This window comes from Centroberyx gerrardi, chromosome 8 (assembly GCF_048128805.1).
Source record: "Centroberyx gerrardi isolate f3 chromosome 8, fCenGer3.hap1.cur.20231027, whole genome shotgun sequence".
NCBI lineage: Eukaryota > Metazoa > Chordata > Actinopteri > Beryciformes > Berycidae > Centroberyx > Centroberyx gerrardi.
The window spans coordinates 21,429,190-21,441,917 of NC_136004.1; the positions used below are offsets into that span (position 1 = coordinate 21,429,190).

At 39.4% G+C, this 12,728-nt stretch overlaps 1 protein-coding gene across 1 annotated transcript in view; it reads right to left on the reverse strand.

Annotated features, from left to right (window-relative positions):
• Positions 1 to 12,728, reverse strand: part of ipo11 (importin 11) — a 156,830-nt gene that overhangs the window by 35,273 nt on the left and 108,829 nt on the right. The window contains exons 27-28 of the mRNA XM_071894791.2: positions 4,983 to 5,078; positions 3,322 to 3,406 (exon numbers count right to left, since the gene is read on the reverse strand). Of these exons, the coding sequence (XP_071750892.1) occupies positions 3,322 to 3,406; positions 4,983 to 5,078 (181 nt within the window). The remainder of the gene's footprint in view (positions 1 to 3,321; positions 3,407 to 4,982; positions 5,079 to 12,728) is intronic.

A 12,728-nucleotide genomic window follows, 5' to 3' on the forward strand; every position in this document is an offset into this window, starting at 1 on the left:
CTCCCGTGGCCTAAAAAATGTATTACGAAAATGATTTACACTGCAACTGCGTTTATAAATAACTGGAGAAATATAAAAAAGCAGTGTCTACATAGGAGAAACACACAGGTCCTGAGTCATCACTTAGTGAAAGGTTACTACTGTCTTTTAGCTAAATATATGGTCACTATATATTTATTTTACTATTTATACATTTTTATTGTCTGAAGATAAACAGCCTACCAATTGTAGCAGCTGTGACACATAATCAGTTATGTTAAGCTGACGAATGAGTCATATGTACAGGACCAAGTATTTATATGGAGGAATATTCAGGGCAAATTTAAATAATTAAATAGTGAAATGTTATCATAAATAAATACATGTATTAATAAATAAATACATAAACAGACAATTAAATATATAACATTTATTTATTTATCTATTAATCTATTTATGTATATTGCTTCTCCGAAGCAATTGCAATGACATCAGTCCTCTCTGACTATGACATTGATGCTGCTGTATTTACAAACCTGCAGGAACTTCTGCAGTGAATTACACAATTTAGGAGCTGTAACAGTAACACTACTCGCCCTGTATGTCCTTCTTTTGACATTTTTGCTGAATCAATTGAGCATTATGCGCCATGTGGCTTGAAAATTCATGAAATAGCCACTTTCTGCTTCCCAAAGTAACCCAGGACAAGTTTCGAAACCATCAATTTACAGTTAGCTGGTAAGTTATCCATCTACGGCATGACTGTTTCATCTCTCCATGCATTGCCACATGGCAATATAATGCACAAAATTAAATGCTTGAAGCTGGTAAAACAAACAATTATTTAGCTGTCTAACTTTGATGCATGAAGTCAATAGATATATTTAATCATGACATTTATATTTATGAAATTTCACAATTTTATTATTTTGATGTATTTAAGTCCTTACACAATTTAATTATTGACATACAGTATTTATTTCATTAATTTAGTCCAAATAATTCCTTCATATACTGTATATACACAGCATCAGAGAAATATCACACAATTAGCATAGCATCCGTTCTCTCACAGACACAAACACAGTTACTCTAATATTCATCCAATTACAGCGGGCAAGTAAGTCCGCAGCATGCTAAATCATTCATTCACACTGCCTGTAGAGGCAATTATGTTTCCCTCATCTAATCTAAACAAAAGGTATGCTATCACTACGGTAACATATTTACTACCGACAGCTACAACCAGCCCTAAGGTTCAGTTGTTTGTTTACTGGTTACCATTCTTCACTTCCTTCATCCCTCTCTCTTATCCTGTCCTCCCCGTGACTCTTTTTCAGCAGGAGCCACTGAGGGCACACACCCTTCACTAAGGGTATGGCAGCTACCAGGGGCCAAAATGTAAAAGGTTTTCCCTCCATCAATGTAATGTTTACGCCTGTTTTCACTGGAGGGATGTGACTGTGAAGGGGACAACAAAATTATGTTCGCAGGGATTAGGAAAATGTCAGTGGTGAGCAAAGGGAATTTTTAAGCATATTCTCTACTTTCGTTGTGAGACCGAGCCAGTGATTTACTCACAACAGTCTCCCTTCAATGTCCCAAACAAACTTACTATTGAGAATACCATTAGATTGAAAGGGATGCTTTCTAGTGGCCAGTGAGTCTGTGTTCTCCTTGTCTGGGGTTAGAGGACTACAGATATAATCACTGTTTTTTATTTCACAACTAAAAAAGGCTGCAAGATGACGAAATACTGGGCTAAGACTTACACAAGTGAAATGCATGCCAAATATTTTTTTAAAAAGCTGGGTACATTGTAACTCGGAGCCGAAAAACACTTCTCAAAGCATTTATTAAAATGCTTTTTGCACAAATGTGCCTGTATTCTGTGTGATAAATGAGGCCCAGCGTCATCACCAAAGTGAGGAGTGAATGCAGAACATAGTCAGACAGTTGGAGACGACTGTTTATCAAGAAACTGCGCGAGAAAAAACACTGCCCTCTGTCTCTCGCCAACTCTTACAGACAAGCACACACACACACACACACGCATGCGTATGCACAAACACTCATGCACGGACACGCACACACCAGCCAAGGAGAGCAGATATAAGAGAGCCAAACTGGAGCCGATAAATGTTCGAGAATGTCACGGGTCTCTTTCCTCATTAACTTTCTCTTCAAATAGAAAACTCACGCATGGACTCACGCACACACAGACACACATTAAGGGGCAGAGAGAGGTGCGACCAATAGCCTCCTCTTCTCTATTCCCTGGAGCAAAAAGTCAGGGTCTGGGCTGAGGTGATAAGTGCTCTGGGATACTGCCCAGCAAACACAAACACACACACACACACTACACACAGAAGCAGCCACATAAAGTCACACCAGAAAATAAATATCCCTGTATTTTTTCATTCAAACACATGGGCGAAATCAAATTTATATACATTGCACCCTCACTATTGTTGAGCTCCAAGTCCATGCGCTCACACACGCAGCAAATCACACACACACACACACACACACATACACACACACACACTGACACAGACACCAACATTACAATCAAATGAACAGTTTTAATGAGCCTGCGCAGTGTGGGCCGGAGTAGCAGGGGAATGCATGTTCTTATACACACACCACTGTACTGTTTAATTAGCACACATCCCCCCGTAGAGGGCCTCTTGCAGATACTCAACAACATCCATGATTACCCACGCTGACTCTCAGCACACTACCATACATTATAGAGGACAACAGATAGGGAGGAGAAGGGAAGGAGAAAGAGGACGGAAGGAAGGGGGGGGGGAGAGGGGAAGGGATGGAGAGACGTGTGGGAATGAGAGGGAAGGTGAGAGGAAAAGTGGAAAAAGGGCAGAGGAGAGGAAGTGAGGGCTGAAAGAAAGAGGAAAGGAAAGGGACATAAAACTTGGAAGGGGTGGGGTGGAGGGGGGATGGGGGGGGAGTGGCTCTGAATCTGTACCTAGGTAACGAGTGTGGGAGGCAACCGCCTTCGTCTCTACAGCAGCTTACTGGAGCCAATAAGCTTTTCTGGGCTAAAAATTAATTTGTATTGAGTGTTAAATTCTTGTTTTGATGCATAAGTTGCCAGTGTAGCGTAAATGACATCGCAAGGAACCAACAAGAACTATGCTTGTGATTAGACGATCGGGGTAGAGACACACGCATTACATAACAGAAGCAATTAGTCTAAAACCTAAAATGACGACAGAAAACGAGAAAAAAGGGTTTTGGTGATTGCAAAAAATTTGATTTGTAATGAAGTGTGCTTTTGTGTGTGTGTCTGTGTGCGCGCGCGTGCTGTGTTTGACTCACCAGTTTCTTCCTCTTGTCCTGCTCGGTAGGTGGCTCCTCATCGTCGCTCAGTTTGGGCTCCTCAAAATGGCTCATCAGCATGCAGCTGCAAACACAATAACATTCAACTCAATATTAATAACCCCACACAAACCTGCACAGTAGGAGACAATTTCAGACTAGGCAGCATAGACGACAAGTATGTGTGTGTTCACAGGCACAGACATCTGTGTGTTCTTACACCACAGAAAGACAGACAGAGACAGACACACCCACACACAGAATGGCTGAAACCTCCGCCACTTTTGAACATAGCACTGCCTGATATTCATATTGGTTCATCTGCATGCAGAGAGGAAACACAACAAGCTAAACCTTTGTGCTCTGTCCAAAGTCTGTCTATAGACTGTAACTATGAGTCTGAAAGAGAAAGAATATTTCTACCTGTGCAAACAACACTTGATGGTGTTCCACGCTAGATACCTTTAAACCCTCTAGACAAACAAATACGGATTATATAATGTATCTATAATGTGTGTACAATGTATGCAACTATGTAGTACTTACAGGCTGCATACAAATAAACATAGATTTACACTGAGCCTAGCTTCAGAGCTGAAAAAATATGTTGACAAGTGACTGAATTTCCACAATAACACTGAAGTACTATCTGAATTGGCTTGCCAATTGGCATGGCACTTTGTCGAATTTGTCCATGGTGGCAGCAAACACTTTCATTCTCATTGCATGCCACACAAGAACGATTCCAAACAACTTATAACAACAGAGGAATAAAAGAAATGCTGCAGTGTTACTTTGGAACTTTACTTAATTCCTAAACACAGCCAGCACGATTACAACAATACCCACTGCTGTCTGTGTCAGCTGATTGCATTTACAAACAGTGAAAAAAACTTAGAGAAAACTCATTTCCCTCAACAAACATTTCAGTCTGTCGTGAAGAGAAATCCCAAACAACTCAACTTATCGACAGCAAATGTAAAAAAACATGTTACACCAAACTTTTACACCCAACTTTTCAGCTTATTTCACCCTTGGCCATCTTGAGAGGGTGCAGGACATGTTTGTGATATAGCAGAGAAAAGGGGTTAACTGTGTGAACATTTGCTAGGACATGAGTGCCAAGCTCCTGGAATTGACAGCCAGGGGGAAGAGTGGTGTGGCAGAGCGGACTCAAAGGGTGGGGAGTGGGGAGGGGACAACGGTCAACGTCTCCTCCCAGAGTGACAGAGTGTCCTCCAGGCCATTTCATACGCCATTACTCTCCTCAGATTGGCAGAGCCAGCGAAAGGTGTACTGTCAAACACTGCAACTCAGCATCCCTCGGCCCCGTCTCCATGATCCTCGGCTGCAGGATTGCTTTCGTCTTATCAACTCAGACTTTGTTTCAGAGGTTTGGGTTTGATCATTTTACATTTCAACTCATCTTCAGCTGCGCTGCTTGAAAGTTGCACACTCAAAGCAAGACAGCTGTCTTCATTCATCACACATAAGCTTTGTCAAAATCACAAACTTCATACGCTTCATTACCTATAGTGTTGAAAAGAACGAGGATTGTCAAGGTTTCAATTGTATGCTTTAGTGATATTTATACTTATGTTTTTCATCAGTTTCTACTCTTTCTTTAACCAGGCTCTCTGAAAGACAACATGCCAACTTACTCTTTGAAAGTGCCTGTGTCGGGGTCTTCTGTCATCACGTCATGCAGCGCCTCCACACAGATGTTGATGATGCCACAGAACTTGTCCTGGAGCACACTGATAACACACAGACAACATGGAGACATTACGAGTGAGATCACTAATTACAATAGTAGTGTGTGTGTGTTTGTTAGTGAAAGAGATAGACAGAGAGAGAGAGATGGGAGAGTGGGAAAAGAAGCAAAGAATCAAGCTATGGTTGTCAAAAGAGCAAAATCACATCAGAGTCGCGGCCTGTGTTAAATCCGGGCAGTATTGAAAGCAATAGAGTGGCTGTCAAAGAGACATATGGGGGTCTCGAGCAAAGGGCATCTATCCCATCCATCAGCTCACATTGCAGCACACACACCCAAATTGCACCGATTTTTTTAATGCATTTCACCCTCACCTATTCACCTTTGGCTTTTGCAATTAATATTCACATTCACCTTCATACAGAGTGGGGTGTGGGGAAGAACATTTTTTACCCCAATATGATGTGAGCAAGAGATGGGATAGCGGAATAAAAGCCCAGACCACCATGTGTGTAATAGTGCATTAAAAGCATTTCCATTTTCAGGGTCTTACAAAAATATCATCCCATCACACTAAGCTAACATGTAAGAAAATCAGGGTAATTTTCCAGTTGTGAACGCAGTGTGTCAACATTTTGCTGTGGTATGTGTGCTTTGACAATAAACAGCTTCCTGGCTTGCTGTCTTTACGCACAGGCTTGCAAAAAAGGAATCTACTGAGTCTCCAGTTTTTCTGTGGCAGCTATGGTGAGTCTTCCAGAGAGAAGTAGTACTGTAGAGACGAGTCTTGCCTATTGAACCCGAGGTCCTTAAAATATGCCGTCTCGCAACACCCACCCATGCTTGGAGACGAGCACCAGTCATTGATGAATTATTTGAGTCATTCTTTGAAAGGGCTGGAAAGGGAGTGGGTTGGTCCATGTCAATAAGAAGAATAAAAAGATGGGGTGGAAAAAGAATAGAAATAGAGTGAGTGTGTGGGTGTGGGCACTGATGCTTCAAAGGTTCTGTCAAACTCAGTACTTGGCTGAGTAGGTAGACCCCGGGCAACGCTGCATACAGTTCATCCAGCATGAAGTCTGGAAGAATGGAGAATCAATGCATGACAGACATACAAACATAGACTTATCTCTATCTCTTGTGTGGGTGGCTTTTTCCATGTGCATTGTTGATGTATGCTCTCACAAATATTGCCAGAAATACTGCCATCACAATAGAAATAATGTGAAAACTAAGCCACAGCAAAAGGGGTTCTGCCTGCACAACTTATGAATGTACAACACATTCCTTTTTCTTTCTCTGGCATGAGAGGAAATTAATATTTCTCCAACTGCTTGTACTGTAAACACACACACACACACACACACACAAACAAAACAGCATATCACAGTATCAGTACACATGAGAAACAAAAAGGATAAGCCAAATACACAGACTGTTTTTTAGATTGAGTCGAGAGAAAATGAAATATGGAAACACGGAGCCGAATCTCTGATATGTTTGCTACTATCTGTCATGTGTAAAGTAACATTTTGATACCAATACCCTTGGTGTGTAAAACGCATCACTGCACACCTCTGCCCACCAATTTCCTGATAATACTTTCGACCTGGCAGCCATGGCAACCGCTGGATGCAGGCGTTGTATTAAAGATCCCTTATCACACATTTAAACGTGTCTGTCAATTCTAATTCTATCCAGCCCAACACCTCTCCAGTGATTACTTTCTAATGGCTGACTAGTGCTCCCTGTTCGTGCCTGCCATTCAAATCAATGTAAGTGGGAACATGATCTGAAAACTGACGGGCCGAGTGCAAGGAGAGACCAGAGACAGCAACAAAGTTCTGATCGAAATGAACTGCCTTTGTTTGTGTGTCACCCTCACTCCCCCCCCCCCCAAAAAAAAAGGAGGGTGCAGAGAGGCTGAGGAGAGTGACCTGGGATGACTGCACACAAGATGAAATTTTCAATGTGAGGTGCTGCCCCACAGAGATTCGGTGTGTTCAAGAAATCAAATTATTATAATCCGGGAGTCAGATATTTTCAGTGTTGGGCTGACAGATAATCTGTCGATGAAACATAATCAGCTATTGATCACCGATCACAGAAATTGAAAGGAATCACTTTCTCTTTGTTCTTACATTACTTCTTGTTTACATGACTTAAGTGTTTTTGATAAATAGGCTAATGCTGAATGCTTATAGGCTGAAAATTCAGACAGACAATAAGAATTCAAAAACTTGAGTATATAAAAAAAAAAAAATGAAATGTAAATGTAAAATAAACAAAAAGGAAATAAAAGGCCAGGAACTATATGACTTAAAAATGATTTAAAAAACAGCTTGATTTTCTACTTAGAATTCAATTCAAAAGACACACACAGACAAGTGCATGCAGGAACACACACAAACACACAATAAATGCTATTTTGTATGGGCTGCATGGCTTTGTTTTATTGTACATGCACGGCTCAAACGCTTCATTTCCGAACAAAAGCACAAGTCAGCAAAGCAAATCTAAAGTTTGAATTAAATTTAAAAACCAATCAAAACTCACCCCAGACATACTGAGAGCATCTAAATGCTCTGGACATTATACTAATAATTGATTTTGGCATGAGCGTGATTAGAGAAAATGTAAGCAGAGCAGAATCTAGGCTAATACAGATGTGCCTACTCATTTAATAGGGTTCTTGTTCTTGTATAGAATTGACAATTCTCAATAAAGGCTATGGCGATGAAGAGCAAACTATCAGCGACAATGGACTGACACTGCAAAAAGGCTGAATGAGGGGTTCTGACCGAGGCAGTCTTCCATGAAAATGACCTCATGCCTGTGCATATTAAATACAGAATGAACCATTCTAGAGCCCTTAGATTGCACAAAGTGTAGCCTACTTGGTTATCAAATTTTCAAAAGTTCATTTTAACTTCCAAACTTTAAAGGACACAGGAGGCATTCGTGGATTCAAGGAACAGAACAGAATGAAACAAAACAAAACAAAAACATAAATAAATAGATGAGAAATCCAATAAAGAATAATCTGATAAGAGAAGAAAGCAATACTTCACAGAGGCTATGAGCAGGTCATGCTCATAATGAGTCCATGACATACTGTGACAGAGAGGGTGAAGGGATCATTAATGACAGTATAGCTACATAGATTGGATTAAATACTTTGACTCTATAAAAATTGGCACCCGACTTTTTACTCCCAACCTCTAGAGGTCTGTACTGAATCAGATAATTGAATTGTCTCATCTATAACAATAAAATCCTCACAACACTAACATGGAGGTGCTCCTGTGACTGCTACTATGGCCATTAATAACCTTGTCATTAGGGAAATGATGTCAAAACTACACCCTCAGATCTTTAATTTAGCTCACCTTGTTAATCTTTTATTAAAAATTTGTGATAGCCAAATGTGATAACAACGCCATATATCTTGTTGCAGAAAAATAAGCAGTGTCCATCCGCATGCTTATCGGTCATACACGCTCCACAAATTAAGCCTAACACTCTCACGTGAGGATGCCAGTTTTTGGTGGTACTTGGGTTTGCAATATGTCTCACATGTACCTGTGAAGAGTACCATGATTGAAGAGTACCATGAGTGAAGACTACCATGAGTGAATAGTACCATGTAATGTTATTACCTTGGCACCCCACCAAGGTACCAGCTATCCTGCCCAGGCCTCACATTAACCTGCATGGCCAATGCCATGGTCAAACTCTGTTGTCTAGACTAGATTCAGTTTTCACACACAGCTCAGTAGTACGGCACCTCCCCTCGCCTTCCCACACGGGAATATTAACAGACACAAGATTAAGCTTGTTCCAGTCTGTCTTGCAACCCACGCCACAGCTGATGGTTGTTCGAGATGTGTGGAATATTTATCAGAGATGTAGTCAGATGATGTGGAATATGCCTACGGTCATCACCAAGCGAAGCAACGCACATCTGTGTAGCACTTCAGCACAGGAGTTTGTGGTAAATTGTTTTACTTTCGGCTGTGATATTCGGAACAGCTAAAGTAGCTAAACTCTAATGTTACCAGCAAACATCACTGGTTATGTCCTTTTGCCAGGTTGTTGTTTTGGTTCCATGCAGTTAAATCTGTTTGCAGTTTTCTTTTTCTTCATCTTCAGACCCTCACCAATAATCGATCTTCAAGGTTTTTTAAAATCTCTAAAAAATAAGCCCACCGAGCATGAAAATGTCTGACTGTAAACGGTACTGTATATGGTCATTGTAAATTCTTGCTTAATAAATGTTGAACGTCCATGAGACTAAGTTCCAAATTTTCCCAGCCTATGTAGATGAATAATTCCCAATTTCAGAATTTCAACTCAAAAAAACTATTTTTCATTATGACTGCTGCCCTAATCCAAACAAATTATAGTCAATGGAAAATAAAGCATCCTTAAGAACCAGCTGTTCACTTATAGAGTGTTCAATCTTAGTGGTGGCTACATTGGTACACTTTTGCCAACATTCACTCTTGGTCATAGTGTGAAACAACCCAGTCACTTCTCTGCTGGCTCAATTAATTGAGGACTTGCTATTGGCAGCCAAGGTTGTGAGATTGATCCAGGGTGGTGCTGAAGAAACATGAGACAATCTCACGCACCAATGCTGTCTGTGATTTGGCCAAAGATGTGACTTCTGATCTTTCAAGGTATTGATTATGGCAAATACAATGTGACTTGTCCAGAAAGATTTCAGTGCCTGGACCCCTAAAGAGGCTGCTTGTAACTATATTTCTTTTCTTTCTTTTTTTTCTTTTAGTTATTCTACTACCTTTTATATTTTTCTCTTTAGTTCTTTCTCCTAACTCTTCTTTTTCTTCTTACACTATATCAGGCTGGCCCTGTTGATGACTGCTTGCAGTCCTAGTTATAACTTATGACTGCCGCATATTTCATCCTCACCATAAATCAGATTAGATATGTTTTCTTCTTTGCCTCTGGCCTATGAAGGAAAATCCAGCATCATAAATTACACTATAGGGGCTTTTGATAAATGATATAGACCCTTATACCTACCTGGCTTGTGTCATTTTTATACATTAATAGAGGGGGTAATGCAGTCTTGGATTTAAGTGGAGCACTAGCTTATTGCCCAACATCAACTTCACATGATAAAAACTTTGATGACAGTGTCAGTCCATGCAGCTAGGCAAACACAATGCAGAGATGCAGATGAACAGCCTAATGATTACATGTGTATTTCTCTCCATCACACTATCAATAATTGGCTTTCTGTTTACACAGAAAGACACAGTTTGATATCAAGATAATTATTTGTATTCATATTTATATATATATATTTAAGTATATAGTATATGTAGATCCAGAACCCAGAGTGAAATCCAGTGTCTGTTTTAGAGTGTGTTGGATCAATATAATAATTGATGGTGTTTGAGAGCATGGATGGTGTGTTATTTATACATCCTAAGAATATCAGTTGAATCAAAGAGAGATTTTATTTATTTTTAATTAATTTTAGTTATGAGTCAACTAAATTCATATCCAAATGTAATAAAGTGCAACCCACTTTAGATTAGGGCTTACTATTAGACTTTTGTTCCACCGCCAGGTATTGTGCATCACAAAATAACTTAAATCTCAAGTCTGAATAAGGAACATCTAGGAACACACCCGTATGTTGGAAAAACCCCCTCCATGCACACTCTTAGCCCAAAAGGTGTTAAGATACGACTGAGGTCTGAATAATGACTTGTGCAGTTTTGGCGTTATATCTCCATGGCAATGACTTAACTCAACTCTGAAGCACAGACTAAGTGTAGTTAAGGTCATATTAGTGACATATCTTATATGTTAATTTTTGGTAAATAATTTGGTAAATAATCTACATCAACCACTCTTGGTACCAGGGACAAACTCAGAAACAATAAAACCTGCATCACTTTGTGAGGGTTCTACATAGAAAACCTGTAATAACAAAATACAACCAACTCACACAATACAGATTAACGGCATGGAGTCCTGGATGGTCATTACAGAAGTGACAGCAAAATAAGATTGAAACTTAAGATAGGATAGACAAGAATTTCGGATTTTTTTCTGTAATGAGGCCCCTGAGTCCTATCTTTTGTGAATAAAAACCAAACACCTATCTGGTCTAGACTTTACCAAAGGTTCTCATTTCGTATTCTGAGACTGTCCAGAAATAAACTTGCCATTAACTTTGTCATTATAATTTTTCCTGATAACATTAAAGTGAGCCACTGATGAGAAAATTAACATCTCAACCATACAATGATATGTTAAAATAAGAGTGGCAGGCAGTGGTTTAAGTGTGTAAATAATGATAGAATATCAAGTGATAGGAAGTCCTTATCGCACAGCCCCATTTTATCACATATTTAGACTATATTATTCCCTAAATACAAGCTCTTATCTCCTGTCTGCTACACATAACAGCTAATTTGTGGTGCTAAACGATTTCTCATCTCATATATTCTTTGCTCAATTCATGTGATGGTATTTGGAGGCAAGTCATTGGCCCAAGAACTAATTTTCAAAGGTAGAAATAAATGTGACATCAAAGTTAACTTTCTTTCACTTGCGATTGTTGATTTCTAAATAAATCATTCTATTCCAAAACACTTTTTTATCCATTTGGAATAAAAAATATAGTCATTTACTCAGGCTACTATTTATATACACCATCAACTTTAAGTTGTAAATCTCTTAAAGCCCCTCTACAAAATACTTTAGATTATATAAAATATAGGGCAGATATGGACCTCCTCCAATCTTAGTTGTGATTGTGAGCAAGAAATAGTTGATTTGTCATGCAGCACACAACCAGCCAAGGCTATCAAATTCAACTGCTGATGCAGACTAAGGATGGGGGCGTACAAAAAGATGTCATGCCTGTCTACATCTATGATTGCCAAATCTGGACTGCAGAAAACTCAGCTTCCCAAAATCTTGATAAAAACATGCATCGCCATGCAGTCTGAGATGGCACACCACAATAAAAAAGTTTTTTCATCAAATCACATTGAACAACTTTCAAGAGTTTCAAGTTTCACTTAGAACATGAAAAAGACTCCCCAACACTTATAACTGTTAAGTGAAGGCGAGGGAGGACTATTTTTTTTGTTTAGTACTCAGCCTTTATTCTCCTACGCACCTGTCAGAAAGAACACTAAGGTGTACAAAACACCCTAATCTGTAATGACTGACACAAGAGAAGACTATTCTTTACCTCATGGCAGACTCATTTCCATTGCTCTCAATCATAATCATCCATGGTAGGTAAGCTAGGTTTGTTATGTCTTTTCAACATGCTATTCTATATCTTCTGCTCTGTTTACTTTAATTGTGTTATCAAGTCAAGTCAAGTCAAGTCAAATTTTAATATCCCACTAGGGGAAATTTAGTTGTAGCCAGGTATTAAAAACACATTCAATCCATCATAAAATACAACATGAAAGACAACATACCAGACAGAACAAGAGACAACAATACAATACAGTACAGTACAGTACAGTGCAAGATCACTTCATGTGAAAACAAAAGACGAACAAATTGCTGAGTGCAGAAAGTGCTTAGTACAATCATTTGTGCAAATTCAGCCTTCTAATTGCAGTGCAAACAAAAGAGTCTTTGAATTTTTTTGTACTCTGAGTTGGAACTCTATATCTTCTACCTGAAG